This window comes from Nyctereutes procyonoides, unplaced genomic scaffold (genome assembly GCF_905146905.1).
Source record: "Nyctereutes procyonoides isolate TBG_1078 unplaced genomic scaffold, NYPRO_anot_genome, whole genome shotgun sequence".
NCBI lineage: Eukaryota > Metazoa > Chordata > Mammalia > Carnivora > Canidae > Nyctereutes > Nyctereutes procyonoides.
The window spans coordinates 11,494,660-11,522,209 of record NW_026575141.1 but is presented as its reverse complement, the minus strand read 5'-3'; the positions used below and the strand labels follow the sequence as shown (position 1 = coordinate 11,522,209).

The following is a 27,550-nucleotide window of genomic DNA, read 5'->3' as shown; positions in this document are numbered from 1 at the left end:
CCCTTTTCAAAGAACAGCCTTGTGGCTGAGATTGACCATGTAAACTTTATTTAATTGTATCACTGAAAATTTCTTTTGACTTTCATCAACATGCTATTTCTTTAGCTATAGAAGAAAGCAGGAACACAGGAATTTAATAAAGGAACTTATAAATTTATTTTCCTAATTATTTTTCTGTGCCTAATAGGTAGAAGGCTTGTTTTTAAACTTTTGGCTTTAAATGAGTTTCTGACACTGATTTTTCATCATAGGAAACTTATTAGTCAATATTATTAAATTTAAAATATTATAGGAATATTTACAAACAATAAAATACCTAGAAGCAAAAAAGACATAAAATTCATTTGAAAATTATAAGGACTCAGAGCCTGACAGCACACATTTACAGCAATCCAGGACTCTCAGTAGTTGGGGAGGAAAGCCTATAAAAGCCACCTCTGATAAAAGCAACACAAAATGAGCTTTCTGCATTACCTACTGAAATTCCTTTCAGGTATCACATTTCCAAGTACAAAGTGACTGTGGAAACTATTTACCCTTTAATTTGGTACATTTAGTGAACAATTTTTCAGGTTATAGGCTTCTCTCAGCCAAATGCCAATGAATACAGAAACAGAATTTGGTAAACGATAATTTCTGAAGCAAAAATAAGTCCAAGCCAAAATTAGGACCCTTATTCAAAAGATATAACAGTACCATGTAATATCTTCCTTGCATGAAGGTGATTACAGAGACCCACCACTTGGGAGTAATCTAGTTTAGCTGCTGGCAGCAATGACAAAGACTGGGATTTCCACATTCTTACCTGATTGTCATACAACTAATAGCTCCCACTGACAAACATGCTGTCCTGAAATAAACTGTCTACGGGAGTTCTGTCTTTAAAAGGTCACCACTAAGTCCTATTTTAGAATTCTAGACTCATTAAAATCATACTGTAAGATACAAATGTAACCTACCAGGCACATCAAACCAATCAACAGTAAAATTCTATTTCCCAGAGCCAATTTTTTTTTTAATAGCAGTATCTTACTTAATCAAAGTAAGAATCCCGGACAGTAAGATAGGAACCATATCAACTGTCATAAACACCTGGGATATAATAAAACCCACTGCATTTAATATCTAATTATTTAAAATTTTAAATCACTCAAATACAAGCCTCTATACAAAGAAATTGGATATCAAAGGCAAATTAAAAGAAACTGAGAAATAGGCCTGAAATCACTTATTAGTAAATTTCCTAAACTCTTACACTTTGTATCAATGATTAGAAGGAATGACATGGATAATCTACATCACCTATTTGCCCAATAGATGGACTGAGGTCAATAATAATTTACATTACCTGGTAGTCAGTGGGTGAAAAGGAGTGCTAAGCTCAGAAGGAGAGGTTATCCATGTGTAGAAAATAAAAACAAAGATATGCACACTGAAAACATAGAGGCTCATGAATGTGCACGAAGCCAGAGATGGGCTGTTCTTTTTATTTTTGGTCTGGTTTTCACAGAAATGTGTTTAAGGAACAAAATAAGCATTTCCTTTGCTAGAATATATACTCTTAATCTGCTAAAATTAATGGAAGGATGCAATGCAGACTGAAAGGGAAGGCCATATTGAGTCAGGTCAATGCAAACCTTATGAGCTGTAAAAGATTTTTTCACCCTGTGCTTGAGGGAGTTCTCCAAAAATACTGGAAAGATGCACACGGGAAAGAGAAGCTATAAGACACTTCAAGTAATTATATCTACTCCTAAGTTATAAAAAAAAAAAAATTAGCCTACAAAGATCATGAAGGGCATATAAAAGCTCATAATTCTCAATACTTTTGTGAATGATAGCCAAATTAAAAGCAATGATAAATTTAGAAGACTAAGAAAACTTAAGTAGAAAATAAAAATATGATGACAATGAATCTGATCTTTTAGGATGAAAATGAGTGGGTTAGGCAATAATCTAACAAGATTATATAACATACAATCCAATAAGATTATATAACCAATATCTAACAAGCTTATGTGGCCTCGACTTTACATATAAAAAACACTAAAATAGAACTTGTTGGAAACAGTAATCAATTGCTCTAGGTGTGTGTTTTATATACTTGTTTATTGTTGAGTTTTTACAGCCAGCCTGTAATGCTTTAAAAGATTGTAACATGGGGGTGGCCTGGGTAGCTCAGTCAATTAAGCGTCTGCCCTTCGGCTCAGGTTTTGATCCTAGGGTCCTGGGATTGAGCCCAGAGTTGGGCTCCCTGCTAAACAGGAAGTCTGCTTCTCTCTCCCCGCCTGCCCCTCCACCCTGTTAGTGCTCTCTTTCTCATTCACTCTCTCTCTCTCAAATAAATAAATAAAATCTTTTAAAAAAATTCCTATGTTTGAAATAAGGGAACAAATATAAACTCCAGCATAATTAATTAGACCTTATTAGGTCTACATAATCAAGAAAAAACTAGAAATGCTTTATAAACAGTACAGTAAATGAAAATATATTTAAGATCTTCTACTGTGAAAAAGATTCTTCCGTGAGTAGATGACAATATAGCCAAGTTACCAATCATTCATTTTAAGAAATGTCAACTAGACCAAGAAATTCTTAAATCAAGCGGCATATTACCATTCTTTTTGAAGCTAACTTGACAGAGCTCCCAGGGAAATACAGACATCCCATATTCTTAGCAGGAAATTATAATATAATGACTAATTATAGGGTGAGTTTCTTTCTCCAAATTTCAAGAGCACTAAAGTTCCTTATTAAGAGATTTGGCCACTTCTTCCATAATTTGTAGGTTCTTGATAAATGTATGTTAAGCTTACTAAAGATACTAGTCAAATTAAGAGGAATTAGTGATGAGGTTAGTTTAAGAACTTTGGCTTATTTTACAGATGGGGGGGGTGCAAAAACTAGATCCTGAGGTTAGTTTCAAATATGATTTATAGAGCATAATTCTACTATGGAAACCTGAAGTCTCCATTTTTTACATAAAGTAGTTGGGATTTTTTGTTCAGAACAACTGGGGATCTGCTGGTCATTTTAATTTTACGTAAGTTTTACAAAGTCTCTAACAAAGTAGAACTTAGGACAGTGAATGGGTGTATATTCTCCAAACATAGAAGATACAAGGTTATATAAGAACATAAACAAAAAGAGATTATATAGAATATAAATAAAGATTCCCTGGGCAACCCGGGTGGCTCAGCGGTTCAGCGCCGCCTTCAGTCCAGGGCGTGATCCTGGAGACCCGTGATTGAGTCCCACATCAGGCTCCCTGCATGGAGCTTGCTTCTCCCTCTGCCTGTGTCTCTGTCTCTCTCTCCTCTCTGTTTCTCATGACTAAAAAATAAAATCTTAAAAAAAAAAAAAAAGATTCCCTGAGAAGTAGTAGATGCCACGCAATTTATTACTCACTTGAACAGGCATTGCCCCCGGAATTACACGTGCAGAAGGTAACAGGACGTGTTGCTTAGTGTTACCTATCGAAGAGGGTAGCAGAGACTACTTTCCAGTCCTGACCTTAAAGTCTAGGTCCAGTGATCTCCATACTACACCCCAGGTACATACACATTTTGTTCAGGAATAGCAGTTTGGCAACAGGGAATCTAAAAGCAACACCAACATCTATGATAAGGCCTGATGAAAGGATGCTGCTGAGAAGACAAGGGGATCCCTTCTTCAGCTAATGCAGTAGCTGAGTCAAGGAATATAAAATCTGGATCCAGGCTAAACAGGCAGTTTTACTACTTCCTTTTCTGATACTGCAATTACTCTTGCTGCTACTATAACTTTGTAAAAGCCAGACATTATTACCACATGCAAAGGAAAACTAGAAATAATTCTTCCACTTTAGACTCACTGGTTCCTCGATAGGTAGTTCGACAGGCAAGCAGGGCTACATACAGGTCTTTTGGCTAAAATATTTTACCTCCTACTATCTAAAGTGACAATGTGGAAAAAAAAATAAAGTGACAATGTGGTTATTGTGATAAAAAGCATATTATTAGCCTTTTAACTTGTCAGGAGTCAGTGTTATAATATTTTTGCAGTTATAAAAGTGGGAGCATCTTGTGTTATACAGAGATAAGTGGACCAATTATTGCAACAGATTGTTTTTCAATAATAAATCAGAAATATGAATAAACTAATGTTCTTTTATTTACATATGTCACAGAAAAATAAAACTATAGACAAACATAAGAAGATATACTCAAGTTATTTATAACTTTCAAAGGGATATATAAGGGAACTAGATACAATTCATCAAAGACTCAGTCAACCCCCTGAATCATACTAAGCAGCAGGGTTTAGTAGATGTTGAAGAGAGTTCTATTGATTTACTCTGTAAATAATCTGCTCCCTTTTCCTGCCTATTTTTAGCATTAGTGAAACCAACAAACAAAAGAATTTTTTAGCAACAGGTCAAATTTATTTTGAGTGCTCCCTTTGACAAATGAAAAAAATCACACAGTAAAGCAGCTAGAAATTATATCTATGCTAAAACAATCCCTGCAGAAATGTGTGGCTACTAACTCCCTAGTGAAAAGCACCCTTTGGAGCACAGAGAGAAGTGTGTACACCTACCTGTGAAGTTTATACACAAGGGATCTATACGAAGAGTGGAGAAGAAACTTTTTTAAAAAGAGAGGGGGAAGGGAAGGAGGGGAGAAGAGAGAAGAGAGATTGGACAGGAAGTAGAGAGGAGAGAGAACAGAAAGGGAAGGAGAGACAGCAGAGAAATAATTAGAAAATTAGCTGAAGACAGGAAAATAAAGATGCTGAAAAAGTTATCAAGGTGGAAAAAGTGGCTAAAACACCAAAGAAAATAATACAATCTACAATTTCAAAATGAAGATACCCCAAAAGGATACAGCCTAAGATTCTGCAGCTCTCTCAACATTGTGACACTATGGCTTAATGAAATAGTCCTGAAAAGTGCAATAAAGAAATAGGAAAAGAATCTTGTGGCTCATAGGTGGGGTGATTAGATCTTCTACAGCCTCCAAAAATTAGATTAAAAGTAAACAAAACTCCCTCAGACCCAACAAGAGCAAGTATCTTTTCATTCTTTCATGAGATGGAATTCTGTGTTTCCTAACTAGCAGGAAAAGTAATCCGAAGGCAAATACAAATACCAAAGCTAAAATTCAAAAAGAGATGGCTTATCAAATACAAGCTCATAGACTTAACTGAAGGACTGGCTGAAGACCTAAGGGAGAAGCAGGTAGCTGGTACAATACTGCATGAGAATTTCTTACATATTTTACTTCCCCAGGGTGCCTTGGCTTCAAAACATTAACATATTCACTGCCTTAATCTTACTTTTGCAAGCCAAAGTAGTATTAAATACTACTTTAGCCTAAGGTAAAAAAATAATGAATTCAGAAAGAATAGGTGAGAAACCAAAGTGGATAACCATATGTTTTGGTAAAACTAAATTTGTAATTAGTTGGAAAAAAAAGTATTACACTTACTCATACCACTGTTTATTGTGTTTTCGGTAAAGCAACGTATCCAAGGCAACAGCATTGACATCCAGAGCTCCTGGGGAAGGCCACTGGTTGGTGAGATGGGCAGTTAACTCTTGTCTTGATCTTAAATCATTATTCTTTAGCACAGTCCTGTGAATATTAAGATGGTGAGTGCTTTTGTCTTCACTGTTCTGCAATGGCAGAGGAACCTAATGGAATTAATCTGGCCCCCAAAATTCATCTTTTTTAAATAGTATGTTAACAAACTGTCAAGAGAACTAGTTGGGCTTGTTAATGTCTCCTACAACACGTGCTTTTCATTCTTTCTCTAAAGGCTACCACAAGTCACTAACGTGAAATTCACACTTCCTATCTCTTCCACAGAGATATTGCTAAAGGGCTAAAGCTGCATTTTACACCTTACCTAAAAAACTAGGATGATTTCTTAAAGTTAGCGATTATCAGATTCCAGTTAAAATAAAAAAAGATTCCATGTATATGATTTTCTAGCATCAAAATTCACACTTTACTCAGTAAAAAAAAAACAAAATGAATCAAAAATAAAAATGCAGAAAAATATAAAATAAAAAAATCTGTAAGGTTTCTATACATTTTTTGATAGAAAGGACTACCAATGTATCTTTGTGAAAATAATTAAATCGACGATAACTACACTAAACAATATAACCCACTGGAAAAATTTCAACTATAGAATGAAGCCATTGTAATAGCTCATGGTTTACTCTCATTTTTGCAGAGCCACTACTCATTAATAACAACTTGCAAAATAGCTAACTTTTGGCCAAAATTTAAGCCTCACAAACCAATTAATCACTTTCAAAAGACTAATGCAATATTTGAACTGGTGGCTAAAGATCATTTAAAGGAATAATTCTGTTTGCAAAGGCCCTATTCTACCTCTAAAAGGCTTCAAAATACCGCATAGGCAAGCTGCCTTTTCAAACGGGAGTCCACGACACTACACTGGGGGACCAAAATCTGAGCCATCAGCTCAGAAGCAGGGAAAGAATATGTGCCTGCCACGAACTGTTGGAAACAATTGTCCTGTTGTGTATGGCAGAGTCAGTGGAGTGCTGGCAAGACGATCCTACACTAAAGAAAATAAGCCTGCACAACACCTTTAACTATAGACCATGATTCAAATAGAAAAACCCCATTTATATGTCTCTAATAGACTACCTATGAATATTCCTGATTTTACAGGATATTTGTGTATATTTAAAAATATCTGCTCCACTATGTTCACAAAAAAACATTATTTGATGTAAATCCTAGATTCTGTCTCAGAATGGAATACTTAAAAAAAAGTGAAACAGGCAGAAGTCTGTGAGAATGCATCATTAGAAATATCCTTCTGGGCTACCTGTAAAAAATTTATTTCTTTGGAAAAAGAATGAAAAATTTAAAGGGAACTTTTAAGGCACTTTAACATAAGTTTTTATGCAAACAGTAAAGAGTTCGGAAAAACTTCAAGACTGACAGAAAAATCATATTAAGCAGAAATGGGGATTACTGGTCAGAGAATCTATTAAAATAAGCTACCATTATTCTGGCTTCTCTTATTAGACTTTTCTCTTTCCCATATTCACTCTAAGTTCTCTAATGAATGTCACTCAAAAACTCAACTTTAATGTCACCACTGCTTTACAGGAAATATGCCGAACAGAGTGCAAGAAAGGCAAATGTGCATCTGTGAGGAAATGATATTGGAAAAATTCAGTTAATGTAAGTAATTGGACAACCTCCAATTTAGAATACATTCTTTCTGGTAAGTGAGAAGTTTTACACTGCATAAAGTGAAAAAAGGAACTAAGTTTCACAAAAGTTTTTATACACTATTGTCCCTGGAAAATTTTTGCCTCATGACAACCTATCATATTGTGTTTAGGCTTCTGTGTTTAGAAATCCTAATGACATGGTTTTGTATGGGCAGTGGCCTAATCCTTTGAATAGGACATAGAGAACTCAGTGGACTGGAGAGGCCCAGTTTTCATCCACGCTGCAACTTCTTTCCACCTTCTATGAGGAATGTGGAGATGACAATGCTGGCTCTTGCCTTCCTTGCCAATCTAAAAGGGAAGGGTGGGCAGCCCCACTGGCGCAGCACTTTAGTGCCGCCTGCAGCCCGGTGTGTGATCCTGGAGACCTGGGATCGAGTCCCACGTCGGGCTTCCTGCCTGGAGCCTGCTTCTCTCTCTGCCTGTGTTTCTGCCTCTCTCCCTCTCTCATAAATAAATAAATAAATCTTTAAAAATAAGTAAGCAAGTAAATAAATAAATAAATGGAAGGGTTCCCCGGGGCCCCTTGTGTAAAGCCCTTTCTCTCACCTCTCGAAGACATCATGGGGAAGGCAAGTGGATTAAGACGCCATGAAAAGCCCCACCTCTGAATTCTGAATCTGAACTCTGTCTACTTAGATAATAGAGAGACAAAGCAGGTTATTCATTCCAGTAGTGGGCCCTTGACCTAATGTACAGCAGAGCTCAGCATACTTCAAGTTCATATTTGCTAACCCTCTGAAACAGCTCAGCCTACCTCTCTCCAAACCTACTTTTTCCATCTTTCTTTCCATTCCTTGAGTTGTTGATATCAATCTAATGAATTCCATTTACGCTTAAGGATTGACTGTGTTTTCTTACAATCAAAGAATCCTGTTGCTCACCAGAACAAGCAAAACACACCTAGTTAACTTTAGGACCTAGACAAAGGTGATCTAGATGAGGTTATTATGAAAAATGAGGATATTTTTCTCACTGACCAAATTAAAAATAGGTTCATCTTAAATTACTGAAAAATTACTGTTACTTCCTAGTGTGAAATCAGTGGCAATTAAAGGTAAAATTATGTGATATTTAGCATTTAACTTTAATTAAAGCTCTAACCAATGTTAATACTAATGCCCTAATCTAAAAATTAAATCATTCTCTATGAGATAGAATCTACTTGTCACTTCTATTATACAAGTCTCTCATTAAGAGCTGAACGTCTCTCATTAAGGTAATAATTCTGCAGAAAGATACAATAAAGGAAAATTATTATGAAAATAGCAACATATTTATCACAGCTAATTTTAAGAACTACCCATAAATTTCTAGATAGATAGCTTTTCTTCAGATATTCAATAGGAATTAGCAGGACGTTGGCCACAAAATTATAATTCAATCCCATCCACCAGCTTTACTGAGGCATAAAAAGCAATTACAAAGTGTATAAATCTGAAGTGTACAACGTGATGATTTGATAGACATATACAATGCAATTACCACATTCAAGCTAGTTAACATATCCATCACCTCAGTTACCTCTTTTGTGTGATAAGAACACCTGAGATGTACACCCTCTTAGAACACTATAAGTATTCAATACAGTATTAACTATGGTCACATTGCTGTGCATTGATCTCCAAAACTTATTCATTTTGCATAACTGAAACTTTGTACTTTCTGACCAACATCTTACCTCCCCCCCCCCCTCTGTCCAGGCCCACATTGGTAACAACCATTCTACTCTCTGCTTCTATGAGTTTCACTATTTTAGATTCCATTTTAGATTCCACTTTAGATTCCACACACATGGAATCTAAAGTGGGATCATGCACTATTTGTTTTTCTGTATCTGGTTTATTTCGCTTAGCATAATTTTCTCAAGCTTCATTCACATTGTTTCAAATGGCAAAATTCACCTTCTTTTATAAGAAGGAATAATACTCTAGCATGTGCATGTGTGGATATAGACACATGGTCTTCATCCATCACATTTGCTTTATCCATTCATCCATCCATCCATGAGGATGCTTCCACCTCTTGGCTATTGTAAATAATACTGAAATTAACATACAGAGTAAAGATATCTTTTTGAGATTCTGATTTCATTTCCTTTGGATAGATACCTAGAAGTGAGATTACATGAACATAAGATAGTTCTATTTTTAATATTTTAAGGAACCTCCTTATTGCTTTCCAAAGTGACTATACCAATCTTCAGTCCTACCAAAAACGCATGAGGGTTTTTTTTCCCACATCCTCAGTAACAGTTATCATCTACCATCTATCTGATAACAGACATTCTAAGTAAAAAGATATTCACTGTGCCTGTGATTTGCATTTCCCTGACTGACTAGTAAAGTTGAGCACCTTTTCATATATCTACTGGTCATTGTATGTCTTCTCTGGAGAAATGTCTATTTAAGTTCTTTGTCCATTTTTAAACGGAGTTAGTTTTTTGTTATTAAGTTGTCTGAGTCCCTTATATTTTGAATATCAGCTCCTTATCAACAGATGTTATAAATATTTTCTATTCTATAGGTTGTCCTTATACTCTATTGAATGTTTGCTGTACAGAATCTTTTTAGTTTGATTCAATCCATTTTTCTATTTTTGCTTTTATTGCCTGTGATTTTGGTATCATAGCCCAAAATATCACTGCCCAGAGTAATGTCAAAAAGTTATTTCCCTGTTTTCTTCTAGCAGTTTTACAGTTTCAGATCTTAGACTGAAATCTGTTATCTATTTTGAATTGATTTTTGTAAATGGTAAGAAAGGAGTTTAATATTATTCGTATGTATGTAGTTTCCCCAACACTATTTATGAAAGAGATTATCCTGTTCTGATTGTGTTCTTCTTGGTAAGCTTATCAAAGTTATCAGTTGACTTGTAAATGTGTGGATTTATTTGGGGCTCTTTATTCTGTTCCAATGGTCTATATGTCTGTTTCGGTGCTGTAGCATACTGTTTTGATTAATATAAATCAGTAATATATTTTGAAATCAAGAAATATGATGTCTTCAGCTTTTCTTTCTTTCTTTCTTTCTTTCTTTCTTTCTTTCTTTCTTTCTTTCTTTCTTTCTTTTTTTTTTTTGTCTTCAGATTTTCTTTCTAAAAACTGCTTTGGCAATGTGGGGTCTAAAATATGAATGTGAGGGCAGCCCGGGTGGCTCAGCGGTTTCGTGCTGCCTTCGGCCCAAGGCCTGATCCTGGAGATCCAGGATGGAGTCCCACGTCGGGCTCCCTGTGTGGAGCCTACTTCTGCCTCTGCCTGTCTCTGCCTCTCCCTCTCTCTGTCTCTCATGAATAAATAAAATAAAATCCTTAAAAATAAAATAAAATACAAATGTGAGTATTGCTTTTTCTAATCCTGTGAAAAATGACATCAGGATTTTGATGGGAATTGCACTGAATATCTGTATCACTTTGAATGCTATGCATATTTTATGATATTAACTCTACTAATCCATAAACACAGGTCTATCTTTTTTTTTTTTTAAAGATTGTATTTATTTATTTGAGACAGAGAGTGCACAAGCAGGGGGAGAGGAGAGAGAGAGAGTCAGGAGAGGGGCAGAAGGAGAGGAAGAAGCAGGCTCTCCACAGAGCAGGGAGTCCAACATGGGGCTCCATCCCAGGACCCTGGGATCATGACCTGAGCTGAAGGCAGATGTTTAACCAACTGAGCCACCCAAGTGCCCCAGGACATCTTTTTAAAAATATTTATCTTTAGAGAGAGAGAGCATGTACACTGGGAGTAGAGGAGCAGGGGTGGGGTGGGGTGGAGAGAGAGAGAGAGAGAATCTTAAGCAGAGTCCACACTCAGAACAGAGCCCACCCAAACCAGGGCTCAATCTCATGACCCTGGGGGTCATGATCTGAGCGGAAATCAAGAGTCCCATGCTTAACCACCTTAAGTCAGATGCTTAACTGAGCCACTTAGGTGACCTAGGATATCTTCTTACTTTAACATGTGTCTTAATTTCCTTTGTCAATGTTTTAAAATTTTCAGTGTACAAATCTTTTACCTCTTTGGTTAAGTTTATTCCTAAGTATCTTATTCTTGTTGTTACTGTGAATAGAGTTGTTTTTAAAATTTCCTTTCTAGATATTATTTAATATCCAGAGATTATTTTATACATACACACACACACCCCCCTTCCTGTTGAACTGACCCTTTTAGCATTAAATAATGACATTCTTGGCCTCTAGAGAGAATTTTACACTCCCAGTCCATTTGTCCAAGTATAGACACCCTGCTTTCCTTTTGGTTACCATTTGCATAAATATATTTTTCTGTTCCTTCATTTTCACCCTATGTATGTCTTTAAATCTAAATTAGTCTCTTGCTGATAGCATTCTCTTGCTGACCTTATTCTTTTAATCCACTTAGTCTCTCTATGCCTTTTGATTGGTGAGTTTAATCCTTAAATGGCTATTTTGTTAAATGCTTTTTGTCTGTTTTGCTGTTTTGTCCCTCTGTTCCACTTTTGCTGACTTACTTTGTTATTTGATGATTTTTTTGTAATCTGTTTCCATTCTTTTTATCTTTTTTTGTTTGTACGTTTATTCTCTGCAGGTTTGAGTCTTGAATAAAATTGCATGTAGTTATAACTTTCCATTTTAAGCTGATAACTTCAAGTGCATACCAAAAACACGCCATGTAAAAAGCACTTTGAGAGCGCTGTACATTTTTTAAGTACATTTGCTCAAGTTCAGTTTTAACCAAAATTTTAAATTAAATCTACAAAATATTTTATAGACATTTTCATGAAAATTCAAAAAATGTATTTGCAACTAATACCAAGTAACTGTATTAAATTGGTTCATGAACCATACACTTAAAATATGTAAAGAAGCAACCATCTAAAAAAACCCTGTAATTATCATTTTTTAAAAACCATTCTCAAAAGAGGAAGTCCATAAAGTACAACTTAGATCCTCCTCTTATTCTACTGTTCCCAGTTATTGGCTTCTAGATTCTTGAAGAATCTTTGACTTGCTTACACAAAGTTATTTTACTTGACATTTTAGTAAAAACATATGTGAAAGTAAAGTTTGGTTCTTCATGTGTAACTACATTGAAATATGAGTATTAATTTATCAATTGATCATTTCATGAGCCCTTTGAATATACCCTTAACTGTCTGATCTGAGCATATCTTTGATGGATATACATAAATTCAAATACTAGGATTTATAAACACAAAATCTCTCTATGAAACAGGGAGTCCAGCTCTCCTGTGAAATAGTTTGAAACAAAACAGGACAGCTCTCAGTTCAAGTTCAAGGAATTGTTTTATTTTCCAAAGGAAAATACCTTAGAATTAAGCCCTCCTAGGCATGACAGAGATATTTGATGAATACAATTTATTCTGTAGAAACTAGCTAAAGCCTGATAAGTTCCTATACTTTCTAAGTATGTAATTTTTACTATATATAAGTATATAATTTGTTAAAACACTTTATTTTTCTTAAGTACAATATAATACAATACAACTCTAGCCTAACACTAAACACCAAAGACTTCACTATGAATCCTCTATGCCCTCCCAGGAGGAAATTTGTTTTCCATTTGTTTTAAAGATAAAACAAATCTAGTAAAAATACACTGTTATTTACTGTCTCTTCTTAAAACAGCATTCCACAGCCACATTGTTCATTAAGTAATTTGCTAAAATTCAGTTTGTGAGAATTTGTCACATGAATATGAGCCATCAAGGAAGAGTATATTTAGGTGACTTCTTGGGAAGATGGCACAGTAGTAGGACAATCCTAGGCTCACCATGTCCCATGGATATATCTGGATAACACCCACATCAATATAAATAACCCTGAAAATGACACAAAGACTGGCAGAACAGAATCTTCACAGCTAATTGTAGGGAAGGTCACATCAAAAACAGCAGGAAGGACACAGATGTGGTCAGACACCAAACTGACCAATGAGATTGTCCACGGGAGGGAGAGACACCAAAGGCACAGAGAAGGGAACAGAGCAGATCTCACACCAGGCATCCTAGGTATGAGGGACCCACACTGGGAAGACTAAATCCTCATAACATCTGGTTTTGAAAACCAGAGGAGCTTAACTTAACTTGAGTTTTTACCATCAGTAGAGCATAATACCTAGAACTTTAAAAATCAGTGCTCAGCTCTGGGAGAGGTGGAGGGTGATAGGAAACCAAGACCCTACTCTTTTTTTTTTTTTAATTTTTATTTACTTATGATAGTCACAGAGAGAGAGAGAGAGAGAGGCAGAGACACAGGCGGAGGGAGAAGCAGGCTCCATGCACCGGGAGCCCGACGTGGGATTCGATCCTGGGTCTCCAGGATCGCGCCCTGGGCCAAAGGCAGGCGCCAAACCGCTGCGCCACCCAGGGATCCCCAAGACCCTACTCTTAAAGAGCCAGCATATCCACACTGAGATACAGCATAGAAGCAGCAGTTTGAAAAACACGTGGAGCATATGGGCAGTAGATTTATTTACTAATTTATTTACTAGCAAGATGTGTGCTGGTGGAGCAGGTAGCTTTAGGAGGCTTCTCCAAGAACAAAAGAGCTGATGGGCACTATTCCCCTACTCTCTCCCACAGCCTAGATAGGCAGACGCCTGCAGAACCAGCCAAACATTCTCCATGTAGCTTGCTAATAGTGCCTCCTACCCCTACGCTCTCCTGTGGACTGCCCCCTCCACCTCAGGAGATCTCCAAAATGGCTCCAGGTTCCCTCCACAGCAGACCCCCTCAACAGTGTGTTGGTGTGCAATACCTTACTTACAGTGTGCCCCACTCCTCCAGTGTTCTGCAAACCCACACCATCCAACCCGCCCTAGGCAGAAGTCCATCCAAAGAGGTGCCACAAGTATAGCATTATGCAAGCAGCCCTGACAGTGGCTAACACCACTCCAAAAAGACTGCTGCCCTGACAAGAGGGAAATATATCCAAACATCAGCTCTGCTGAGATCCCAGTAGTAGGCTGGAGCAGATACTGGTCTGACTGCAGGCTCCGCCCACCAATAGAAGTAGCTCAGAGGACAACAAACACAAGCAATTATAAGAGAATATTACGAAAAATTATATGCCAACGAATTGGACAGCCTAGAAGAAATAGATAAATTCCCAGAAATGTATACCCTCCCAAAACTGAATCAGGAAGATTTAGAAAATTGGAACAGACCAATTACCAGCAATGAAATTGAATCATTAATCAAAACACTCCCAACAAACAAAAGCCTAAGACCAGATAGCTTCACAGGCAAATTTTGCCAAACATTTAAAGAAGAGTTTATACCTGTTCTTTTCAAACTATTCCAAAAAATAGTCGAGGAAAGAAAACTTCCAAATTCATTCTATAAAGCCAGCATTACCTTGATACCAAAAGTAGATAAAGACATTACTAAAAAAGAGAACTATAGGCTAGTATCTCTGATGAACATACACGTAAAAATCCTCAACAAAATATTAACAAATCAAATTCAACAATATATTAAAAAAATTGTTCAAGATCAAGTGAGATTTATTCCTGGGTTACAAGTGTGGCTCTATATTTATAAATTAATCAATAAGAGACGTTGCATCAATGAGAAAAAGGACAAAACCATCGAATCATTTCAATAGATGCAGAAAAAGCATTTGACAAAATACAACATTCATTCATGACAAAAATACTCAATAAAGTAGGATTACAGGGAACACACCTCAACATAACAAAGGCCATACATGAGAAAACACCGCCTAACATCATACTCAATGGAGAGAAACTGAGAGCTTTTCACCTAAGACCAGCAACAAGACAAGGACGTCCACTCTCACCACTTTTATTTAACATAGTACTGGAAGTCCTAGCCATAGCAATCAGACAACAAAAAAGAAATAAGAGGCATCCAAACTGGTAAGGAAAAAGTTAAATTTTCACTATTTGCAGATGTCATGATACTATATAAAAAACCTAAAGACTCCACCAAAAACTATTAGAGGGGATCCCTGGGTGGCGCAGCAGTTTGGCGCTTGCCTTTGGCCCAGGGTGCGATCCTGGAGACCCGGGATCGAATCCCACGTCAGGCTCCCGGTGCATGGAACCTGCTTCTCCCTCTGCCTATGTCTCTGCCTCTCTCTCTCAATGTGTGACTATCATAAATAAATAAAAATTAAAAAAAAAACTATTAGAAATGATAAATGAATTCAGTAATGTATCAGGATACAAAATCAATATACAGAAATCTCTTGCATTTCCATACACTAATATTGAAGTAGCACAGAGAAATAAAACAGTTCCATTTGCATTTGTACCAAAAGTAATAAAATACCTAGGAATAAACTTAACCAAGGAAACAAAAGACCTGTACTCTGCAAACAAACACTGATGAAAGAAACTGAAGATAAAACAAAGAAATGGAAAGATATTCCATGCTCAATAATTGGAAGAACAAATAGTTAAAATGTCCATACTACCAGGGTGCCTAGGTGGCTCAGTTGGTTAAGTGACCAACTCTTAATTTTGGCTCAGGTTGTGATCTCAGGGTCATTTAATCTAACTTGTGTCAGGCTCTGCATTCCTTGTGGAGTCTGCTTGGGATCTCTTTTTTCCTCTGCCTCCACCCCTCCTCTCTCTCTCTCAAAATAAATAAATAAAATCTTTAAAAAACTGTCCATACTACCAAAAGCAATCTACATATTTAATACAATCCCTATCAAAATACCAGTAACACTTTTTCACAGAACTAAAAGAAACAATCCTAAAATTTGTATGGATCCTCAAAAGACCCACACAGTCAAAGAAATCTTGAAGAAGAATAAAACTAGAGGTATCATAATCCCAGATTTCAAGTTATACTACAAAGCTGTAGTATTACAAATAGTATGGTTCTGGCACAAAAAGGCACATAGATCAATAGAACAGATTACAGAGCCCAGAAGTAAATCCATGATTAAATGGTCATTTAATTTAGAACAAAGGCAAGAATATGCAATGGGATAAACACAGTATCTTCAACAAATAGTGTTAGGAAAACTGGACAGATATATGCAAAAGAATGAAACTGGACCACTTTCTTACACCATACACAAAAATTAAATTCAAAGTGGATTAAAGACTTGAAACCATAAATGTGAGACTTGAAATCACAAAAATCCTAGAAGAGAGAAGTACACAACTCAACACCAAAAATCATCATCATCATCATAATCCAACTAAACAATGAGGATATATGAACAGACATTTCTCCAAAAAAGACATACAGATGGACAACACACACATGAAAAGATGCTCAACATCACCCATCATCTGGGAAATGCAAATCAAAAACCACAATAAAATGTCACCTCATATCTATCAGAATAGCTAAAATAAAAAATACAAGAAACAACAGGTGTTGATGAGGATGTAGAGAAAAAGGTACCCTCATCCACTGTTGGTGAGAATGCAAACTGGTGCAGCCACTGTGGAAAACAGTATGTAGGTCCTTCAAAATATTAAAACTAGAATTATCATTATGACCCAGTAATTCTACTACTCTGCACTTAACCAAGGAATATGAAAAGATGATATGCAACCCTACGTTTATAACAGCATTATTTACAATTGCCAAACTATGGAAGCAACTCAAGTGTCCACTGATAGATGAATAAAGAAGTTGTGTGTATATACACACACACACAAATATTACTCTGCTATAAAAAGAGTGCATTGTTGCCATTTGCAACAACATTGATGAATCTACAAAGTATAATGCTAAATGAAATAAATCAGAGAAGTACAAATACCATAAAATCTCATTCATAAGTGGAATTTAAGGAAGTAAACAAAGAAAAATAGTGATCAACAACAACAACAAAAAAAAACAGAATCTTAACTACAGAGAACATACTGGTGGTTGCCAGAGAAGCGGGTGGAAGAATGGGTGAACTGAGTGAAGGAGATTAAAAGTACACTTACCGTGATGGGCACTAATTTATGAAATTATTAAATCACTATATTGAACACCTGAAGCTAATACAACACTGTGTATTAATTATACGGGAATTAAAAATTTTTAAAAGAGAAACAAGAAAGTATATTTATCCTTCTCCTCTGATAATGTTAATTATTTTACAGGTATTTTAGTAAGTTAATTTTTAAATTGTATTATTTTTATTTAATTTCAATATGGTCAAAACAGAATATTATATTAGTTTCAGGGGTACAATACAATAATTCAGCAATTCAATGTACTAGTCAGAGCTCATCATGGTATGTATACTCTTAATCCCCATTCCCTATTTTACCCATCCTCCCACCCTCTGGTAACCATAGTTTGATCTCTATAGTTGAGTCTGTGTTTTGGTTTGTCTCTTTTTTTCTTTGTTCATTTGGCATTTTGATTTTTAATAGAGACTCAGCTCAGATAAAAATGTATAGTCCCAATAAAAAATACTTCAATGTTTCCAGAAAACCTATTTGCTTCTAATACTTTATTTAGTATTTTATTATACTGATCTGCCTCACATATTTTGTACCCATGGTAATTCCACAGAGCTCCTTAGCATAGCATATAAAGTCCTTTCTCATCTGGCTACCACACATACATACATGCTTGTCCTCTATGTTTGAATAACAAGGGGTCACCATGTAGTTCCCTAAATTTGCTGGATCTTTAATCTGTTTTTGCTTTTGTGGTCTTTTCTGCCTGGGAAGCCCATCTTTTCCCATAGTAGTCTATCAAATGTCAAAATCACCTTGAGAAATTAAGTATAAGCACCTCCACCTTCTTAAACCCTTTCCAGTTCATAGTCCTTTACAATGAAATCCTGTTTCCCACTGTATCCCATACAACCCCTCTCTCATAGCACTTGTGACATCTTATTGCTCTTATTGTTTCTATGTTTGTGGCCTCTGTAAGCATTATGAGGACAAGAACTAGAACGTATTTATTTCTGTTATTAGCACCACGCCAAGCACCTAGGACAGAAGGCGGCTCAATAAATGTCAGTAGAATAAACAAATATTAAGCTATAAATCAGTAAATTTTATCATTATCCAAAAAATTTGGTAATTTTTGATTATTACTTGAATGGCCTACTTTTTTGAATCCAAAGGACAATTCAGAATCTTAAAGAAAAGGATCCTTGAAAAATAAATCTGCATGGGAAGATAGCAAATACAAAATATATTCTACTTTAAACTATTAGAAATGAAATACCAAGGCATCTTTCTTGCTTAAAATAAAACATCTGGGTAGCTTTAAATTGCTGTTAAGACCACAATAAATACCACTGTGCTTTGTTAAACATCTCAACAAACTTCAAGTCTAGGGGTTCTCTACCCTGACTGCATATATTCAAATAACTGGAGCAGCATTTAAAAAATTCTGATACCTAGTCTCCTCTCAGATCAATGAAATGAGATTCTAAGATGGTGGGATCCACGCAATGCCATTTTTTAATGCTTCCTAAATGAATCTAATGTAAATTATTTTTCTCTTGCAAAATAATGATAAAACTTGATTATCTCTCTGGCTGTTCCTTCTGGGTCTCAGCAGAGGGACCTTCTTCCACTTAATCCTTAAATGCTGGTGTTCCCAATCATTCCCTCTATTTCTGTTTTCAAATTCCTAAGATTCCTTGTAAATACAGAGTACCTGGCTTTAAAAACAAGATTCTATGTTCTTCTGAGCCCTGAATATAACATTCATTATTTTAAACAAAAGAGGAAAAGATAAGATTTCCCTTCCTTTCAGAGATCAGGCTCAAAGTCGGCTATTACAAGGTCTTCCAAAAGATCTAGAAATCCATACTCTCTATTTTGATAGTGGCGCTTAGTCAATTCAAAGCTATTATTTTGTTCATTCGTTCAATCCTTTGGCTTGTGTCTCCAAAATTGAGGGTTATCCTCTCTCTCTCTCACATTGCTTCGTTTTCACTTACTTCAGAGGTTATGCTGATATCCATGAGGGTATACTTTTGGCAGCTGGATATATAAGGCACATGACCCTTGGCATTTAGGATTTAATATCTGTGATTCCAAGTATTCCTGAGCAACCCCAAAGATGAGTGATATGAAGCAGTTTTTAATTTGGTAAAGCAATACATTTGAAGCCCATGGCTATGAGTTAGGTTCTAAGAGTGAGTCTAGCAAAATTCCTACCACCACTGCAGCAAACCTTTGCTTTATTTTCCATTTATCACTTATTGTCAGATATGCTGTAATTCTTAGGATATACTCCAGTGCCATTTGTGACATGGCACATGAAAAATCTTAAGCTATAATTATCATGAAAATAAAAGATATATCATGACTATAGGAATGCAGATTTTTATGCTGATGGACAGAATGGCTGTGCAGAAAGCCCCAAAGATCAAAGAAAGAGAAAGACACCAAACAAGAATTAGTATAAAGAAGTTTCCACTAGACAAAGATGGGACAATCTGAACATCAAAATGAAAAATAAATATAAGCAATAGAAGGGAACTGAATATAAGCATTTCTGCCAGAATGCAGAAACAAAATAAAGTGTTCTGATATCACATTGGAAATAGCTGGCCTTATGAGGAGAATGGAGGAGCTAACAATTCAAAACCTTTTCTCAACTTTCTAACTAGAACACTAAGAAAAAGTGACAATCCTAATAAAATTCCAAACCAAATTTAAAATATTGGTTAAATTCCTATTAAGTAAAGAAATAATGTAATAATTTTATAACAACTTTAACAATAACAACAACAACAACAAAGTAAAAGCCATTGGGCTGTAAAGGGTGAAAGAAAGAGCTGAAGGTGCTGAGGCTTGCCATGAAGGCCAGGACAAAATGCACACAACTGGGGTAACTACAAAAAGAGCATCTTCAAGGTGAAGTTCACCTGAACCAAAAGAATGCACAGTGAAAGAGTAATACACACAGTGAGAGAATGCCACCTATTGGTGTGTTGCAATATTTGCTCAGAGAGGTCTATTTTGCATTCTGTTGCTATTTCTTATTGAAATCAACCTCCAGGAAAATCAACCATGACTCAAGGTGATTTCTTTGCTATGCTGACATCATCCCCTCATCTGTGAATCCAGTATGAGTTAATTCACATTAAAAAAGTGACTATTTTTCACAAGTTCATATTCTCAAAAGTAAAAGAAAGCTAAACAAAGAACAAAATCTTCATCTCACTGGTAACTAAGGAGGGCATCAGTTTCTTCTGAAAATTAACAATATCCTATGAGGATTAATAGCCTATAAAAACAATGCTATCCTATAAGAACTAATAATATACTATAGTCCTAACTGATGAGGGAAAGTTCTTGTGTATAGACAGATGATTCCAGTCAATGTAGGTGAAGGGAAAAGATTTAGGAATCACCATTTTACAACTCCTACTGAATCAAAAGCCCTACATTGAAAACATTAGATGAAAGGCTGACAGAAACTTATACAAAGGAGAAATAAAGCTGTCACAACCCAAATTCACTGTTCAATGTCAGGGTTGTTAAAAGTGGGACAACCAATGTGATTCCCAATATGAGGTACACAGGACCACCTACAAAACGTTGTCAAAAAAGTTAAACTGACATTTAACCAGCCTCTTAGTACAGGTTTTCAACCCTGACTGCACATCAGAACATCTGGGTGGCTTTTTACACTTTCCTGAGCCCTACTTTTGACCAATTAAATTAATGTCTCTTAAGGTGAGGGTCAGTCAGGCATCCTTATTTTTCAAAAAGTATTTTTAAAAGCTCCCTGAGTGCTTTTTTTTTTTTAAGATTTTATTTATTTATTCATGAGAGACACAGAAAGAGAGAGAGGTAGAAACACAGGCAGAGGAAGAAGCAGGCTCCATGCAGGGAGCCCGATGTGGGATTCGATCCCAGGACTCTAGGATCACACCGTGGGCCAAAGGCAGGCATTAAACCGCTGAGCCACCCAGAGATTCCCCTCCCTGAGTGCTTCTAATATAGAACCAGAGTTGAAAAACCACTAATACAGAGTTAAGAGGATATACTTTATAGGATATACAGCACAGAGCAGTGATTCTCAAACTTTAATGTTAGTCAGTTTATTCCCTGAGGACTTGTTAAACAACAGATTCGGATTTAGCAGGTCTAGGAAGGATGCCAAGAATCTGCTCCCAAATGATGCTAAAGCAGCCAGTCCTCTGTGAGTAGAGAGGATACAGACCAGTGCTGTCCAACAGAAATATAAGAAGAGTGGCATATATAATTTAAAGTTTTCTAGTAGCCACCGTAAAAAGAATGAATTAATTTTAATAATGTATTATTTAGCCCAATATATCTAAAACATTACCATTTCAATATGTAGTCAATATAAACAGTTTTTTGAGATATTTTAGATTATTTCATATTTTTTGATGTGAGTTTTATACTTGTAGCACATCCATATCTCAGTTCTCACTATTCACATTTCAAGTGCTCAAAGCCACATGTAGCTAATGGCTAAGGTACTGGACAGCACGCGTATAGAAAAATTAAATAAACTATAAAGAACTAATGCTGGACATTCTATAGGAAAAGTCTGCAAATAGATGATGATAGGAAAAGTAAAAATCAGAGAAACTACTCTAAATTAAAGTCTTCAGAGATATAATTATATGTCATGATGACTTTCATTCTTAATTCAAAATTACAGCTTTTTGTATTTTTTTTAAGACAACTGGGGACATCTGTTATAGATGAGCACTAGATGATAAAAGGAATGTCCTTAATTTTATCAGATGTGATTATAAGATTATCTGAGAAAATAGCTCTGAGAAAATGGCTCAGGTTGTGATCCTGGGGTCCTGGGATCAAATCTTGCATCAGGCTCTCCACAGAGAGCCTGCTTCTCCCTCTGTCTGTATCTCTGCCTCTTTTTCTGTCTCTCTCGTGAATAAATTTTTTTTTTTCAGGCTCCATGCAGGGAGCCCGATGCAGGACTCAATCCTAGGTCTCCAGGATCACACCCCAGGCTGCAGGCGGCGCCAAACCGCTGCGCCACTAGGGCTGCCCTAAATAAAATCTTTTTAAAAAAAGAATGGAAATAGCTGAACAAAACAATGCTATTGATGTATTGATAATGATATGTATGCATGTTATTTACAATTTGTAATTTAAGGAGACTTCCTTTTTTCATGTACTCAGCGTAAAACATTTACTAAATTGGGATGGCAAAAGTAAGCCTCTTTTCTACTCTGATTCACTTCTCTATGAAACACTGTACTTAGTCCCAACTGTTGCTAGGCTCATTGCCCAAATATAATGACATCGGCTCTACTGAAGAATCTGCCAGCAGTTTTAATCAAATATCGTAATTAAAGGCAATGAAATAACATCCATACCAAATCTGTACCCTTTCTTGTTGTAATATGTAATTTCCCATTACCACTCAAGAAAGTAAAATATAGTTTTACCAAACTATTTGCTATCTGTTTTTTTCTCTTCTGGATGCATCTTCTTGATTCTTTTGTGTTTATACAGATAGCAGAGTATGCAATATATTTTAGCATGATTTTAATTTACTATCTTTTTTTTGTGGTAAACAGTAGTTTTATTTTTTTAATAATAAATTTATTTTTTATTGGTGTTCAATTTACCAACATATAGAATAACACCCAGTGCTCATCCCATCAAGTGCCCCCCCTCAGTGCCTGTCACCCATTCACCCCCAACCCCCGTCCCTCCTCCCCTTTCATCACCCCTAGTTCGTTTCCCAGAATTAGGAGTCTTTATGTTCTGTCTCCCTTTCTGATATTTCCCACACATTTCTTCTCCCTTCCCTTATATTCCCTTTCACTATTATTCATATTCCCCAAATGAATGAGAACATACGATATTTGTCCTTCTTCGATTGACTTACTTCACTCAGCATAATACCCTCCAGTTCCATCCACGTCGAACGATTTGGTGGGTATTTGTCGTTTCTAATGGCTGAGTAATATTCCATTGTATACATAAACCACATCTTCTTTATCCATTCATCTTTCGATGGACACCGAGGCTCCTTCCACAGTTTGGCTATTGTGGCCATTGCTGCTAGAAACATCGGGGTGCAGGTGTCCCGGCGTTTCATTGCATCTAAATCTCTGGGGTAAATCCCCAACAGTGCAATTGCTGGGTCGTAGGGCAGGTCTATTTTTAACTCTTTGAGGAACCTCCACACAGTTTTCCAGAGTGGCTGCACCAGTTCACATTCCCACCAACAGTGTAAGAGGTTTCCCTTTTCTCCGCATCCTCTCCAACATTTGTTGTTTCCTGCCTTGTTAATTTTCCCCATTCTCACTGGTGGGAGGTGGTATCTCATTGTGGTTTTGATTTGTATTTCCCTGATGGCAAGTGATGATGCAGAGCATTTTCTCATGTGCATGTGGGCCATGTCTATGTCTTCCTCTGTGAGATTTCTCTTCATGTCTTTTGCCCATTTCATGATTGGATTGTTTCTTTGGTGTTGAGTTTAATAAGTTCTTTATAGATCTTGCAAACTAGCCCTTTATCTGACACGTCATTTGCAAATATCTTCTCCCATTCTGTAGGTTGTCTTTTAGTTTTGTTGACTGTATCCTTTGCTGTGCAAAAGCTTCTTATCTTGATGAAGTCCCAATAGTTCATTTTGCTTTTGTTTCTTTTGCCTTCGTGGATGTTATCTTGCAAGAAGTTACTGTGGCTGAGTTCAAAAAGGGTGTTGCCTGTGTTCTCCTCTAGGATTTTGATGGAATCTTGTCTCACATTTAGAGCTTTCATCCATTTTGAGTTTATCTTTGTGTATGGTGCAAGAGAGTGGTCTAGTATCATTCTTCTGCATGTGGATGTCCAATTTTCCCAGCACCATCTATTGAAGAGACTGTCTTTCTTCCAGTCTTTCCTCCTTTATCAAATATTAGTTGACCGTAAAGTTCAGGGTCCACTTCTGGGTTCTCTATTCTGTTCCATTGATCTATGTGTCTGTTTTTGTGCCAGTACCACTCTGTCTTGATGACCACAGCTTTGTAGTACAACCTGAAATCTGGCATTGTGATGCCCCCAGCTATGGTTTTCTTTTTTAAAATCCCCCTGGCTATTCGGGGTCTTTTCTGATTCCACACAAATCTTAAAATAATTTGTTCTAACTCTCTGAAGAAAGTCCATGGTATTTTGATAGGGATTGCATTAAACGTGTAAAATGCTCTGGGTAACATTGACATTTTCACAATATTAATTCTGCCAATCCATGAGCATGGAATATTTTTCCATCTCTTTGTGTCTTCCTCAATTTCTTTCAGAAGTGTTCTATAGTTTTTAGGGTATAGATCCTTTACCTCTTTGGTTAGGTTTATTCCTAGGTATCTTATGCTTTTGGGTGCAATTGTAAATGGGATTGACTCCTTAATTTCTCTTTCTTCAGTCTCATTGTTAGTGTATAGAAATGCCATTGATTTCTGGGCATTGATTTTGTATCCTGCCACACTACCAAATTGCTGTATGAGTTCTAGCAATCTTGGGGTGGAGGCTTTTGGGTTTTCTATGTAGAGTATCATGTCATCGGCGAAGAGGGAGAGTTTGACTTCTTCTTTGCCAATTTGAATGCCTTTAATGTCTTTTTGTTGTCTGATTGCTGAGGCTAGGACTTCCAGTAGTACCATGTTGGATAGCAGTGGTGAGAATGGACATCTCTGTCTTGTTCCTGATCTTAGGGGAAAGGCTCCCAGTGCTTCCCCATTGAGAATGATATTTGCTGTGGGCTTTTTGTAGATGGCTTTTAAGATGTTGAGGAATGTTCCCTCTATCCCTACACTCTGAAGAGTTTTGATCAGGAATGGATGCTGTATTTTGTCAAATGTTTTCTCTGCATCTAATGAGAGGATCATATGGTTCTTGGTTTTTCTCTTGCTGATACGATGAATCACATTGATTGTTTTACGAGTGTTGAACCAGCCTTGTGTCCCGGGGATAAATCCTACTTGGTCATAGTGAATAATTTTCTTAATGTGTTGTTGGATCCTATTGGCTAGTATCTTGTTGAGAATTTTTGCATCCATGTTCATCAGGCATATTGGTCTGTAATTCTCCTTTTTGGTGGGGTCTTTGTCTGGTTTTGGAATTAAGGTGATGCTGGCCTCACAGAACGAATTTGGAAGTACTCCATCTCTTTCTATCTTTCCGAACAGCTTTAGAATAGGTATGGTTTCTTCTTCAAACGTTTGATAGAATTCCCCTGGGAAGCCATCTGGCCCTGGACTCTTGTGTCTTGGGAGGTTTTTGATGACTGCTTCAATTTCCTCTCTGGTTATTGGCCTGTTCAGGTTTTCTATTTCTTTCTGTTCCAGTTTTGGTAGTTTGTGGCTTTCCAGGAATGCGTCCATTTCTTCTAGATTGCCTAATTTATTGGCGTAGAGCTGTTCATAATATGTTTTTAAAATCGTTTGTATTTCCTTGGTGTTGGTAGTGATCTCTCCTTTCTCATTCATGATTTTATTAATTTGAGTCTTCTCTCTCTTCTTTTCAATAAGGCTGGCTAATGGTTTATCTATCTTATTAATTCTTTCAAAGAACCAACTCCTGGTTTTGTTGATCTGTTCCACAGTTCTTCTGGTATCGATTTCATTGAGTTCTGCTTGAATCTTAATTAACTCTCTTCTTCTGCTGGGTGTAGGGTCTATTTGCTGTTTTTTCTCTAGCTCCTTTATGTGTAAGGTTAGCTTTTGTATTTGAGTTCTTTCCAGTTTTTGAATGGATGCTTGTATTGCGATGTATTTCCCCCTCAGGACTGCTTTTGCTGCATCCCAAAGATTTTGAACAGTTGTATCTTCATTCTCATTAGTTTCCATGAATCTTTTTAATTCTTCCTTAATTTCCTGGTTGACCCTTTCATCTTTTAACAGGATGGTCCTTAACCTCCACGTGTTTGAGGTCCTTCCAAACTTCTTGTTGTGATTTAGTTCTAATTTCAAGGCATTATGGTCTGAGAATACGCAGAGGACGATCCCAATCTTTTGGTATCGGTTCAGACCTGATTTGTGACCTAGTATGCGGTCTATTCTGGAGAAAGTTCCATGTGCACTTGAGAAGAATGTGTATTCAATTGAGTTTGGATGTAAAGTTCTGTAGGTATCTGTGAAATCCATCTGGTCCAGTGTATCATTTAAAGCTCTCGTTTCTTTGGAGATGTTGTGCTTAGAAGACCTATCAAGTATAGAAAGAGCTAGATTGAAGTCACCAAGTATAAGTGTATTATTATCTAAGTATTTCTTCAATTTGGTTATTAATTGATTTAAATATTTGGCAGCTCCCACATTCGGGGCATATATATTGAAGATTGTTAAGTCCTCTTGTCTGATAGATCCTTTAAGTATGATATAGTGTCCCTCTTCATCTCTCACTACAGTCTCAGGGTAAATTTTAGTTAATCTGATATAAGGATGGCTACCCCTGCTTTCTTTTGAGGACCATTTGAATGGTAAATGGTTCTCCAACCTTTTATTTTCAGGCTGTAGGTGTCCTTCTGTCTAAAATGAGTCTCTGTAGACAGCAAATAGATGGGTCCTGCTTTTTTATCCAGTCTGAAACCCTGCGCCTTTTAATGGGGTCATTACGCCCGTTCACGTTCAGAGTTACTATTGAAAGATATGAGTTTAGTGTCATCATGATATCTATTCAGTCCTTGTTTTTGTGGATTGTTCCACTGAACTTCTTCTTTAAGGGGAATTTTAAGAGTCCCCCTTAAAATTTCTTGCAAAGCTGGTTTGGAGGTCACATATTCTTTCAGTTCCTGCCTGTCTTGGAAGCTCTTTATCTCTCCCTCATTTTGAATGAGAGCCTTGCTGGATAAAGTATTCTCGGTTGCATGTTCTTCTCATTTAGGACCCTGAATATATCCTGCCAGCCCTTTCTGGCCTGCCAGGTCTCTGTGGAGAGGTCTGCTGTTACCCTAATACTCCTCCCCATAAAGGTCAGGGATTTCTTGTCTCTTGCTGCTTTAAGGATCTTCTCTTTATCTTTGGAATTTGCAAGCTTAACTATTAAATGTCGAGGTGTTGAATGGTTTTTATTGATTTTAGGGGGGGATCTCTATTTCCTGGATCTGAATGCCTGTTTCCCTTCCCAGATTAGGAAAGTTTTCAGCTATGATTTGTTCAAATACATATTCTGGGCCTCTGTCCCTTTCAGCGCCCTAGGGAACCCCAATTAAATGTAGGTTTTTCTTCCTCAGGCTGTCGTTTATTTCCCTTAATCTATCCTCACAGTCTTTTAATTGTTTGTCTCTTTTTTCCTGTTTCCCTCTTTGCCATCAACTTGTCTTCTATGTCACTCATTCGTTCTTCCACCTCGTTAACTCTCGTTGTTAGGACTTCTAGTTTGGATTACATCTC

General features: G+C 36.6%; 1 protein-coding gene across 5 annotated transcripts in view; it reads right to left on the bottom strand.

Moving 5' to 3' along the window:
• The window catches only part of RUNDC3B (RUN domain containing 3B), a 145,413-nt gene that overhangs the window by 19,552 nt on the left and 98,311 nt on the right, over window positions 1-27,550 (bottom strand). For 3 of the 5 annotated variants that reach the window (XR_008662074.1, XM_055307284.1, XM_055307286.1), the window contains exon 9: window positions 5,475-5,615. The exons of 1 other annotated variant lie outside the window; for it this stretch is intronic. Coding sequence is in view for 3 of the 4 variants with exons in the window: in XM_055307284.1 (XP_055163259.1) it covers window positions 5,475-5,615 (141 nt within the window). In the remaining variant the exon portion in view is untranslated. Of the gene's footprint in view, window positions 1-5,468; window positions 5,616-27,550 lie in introns of all 5 variants that reach the window. One more of the 5 variants, XM_055307285.1, reaches the window with a different exon arrangement.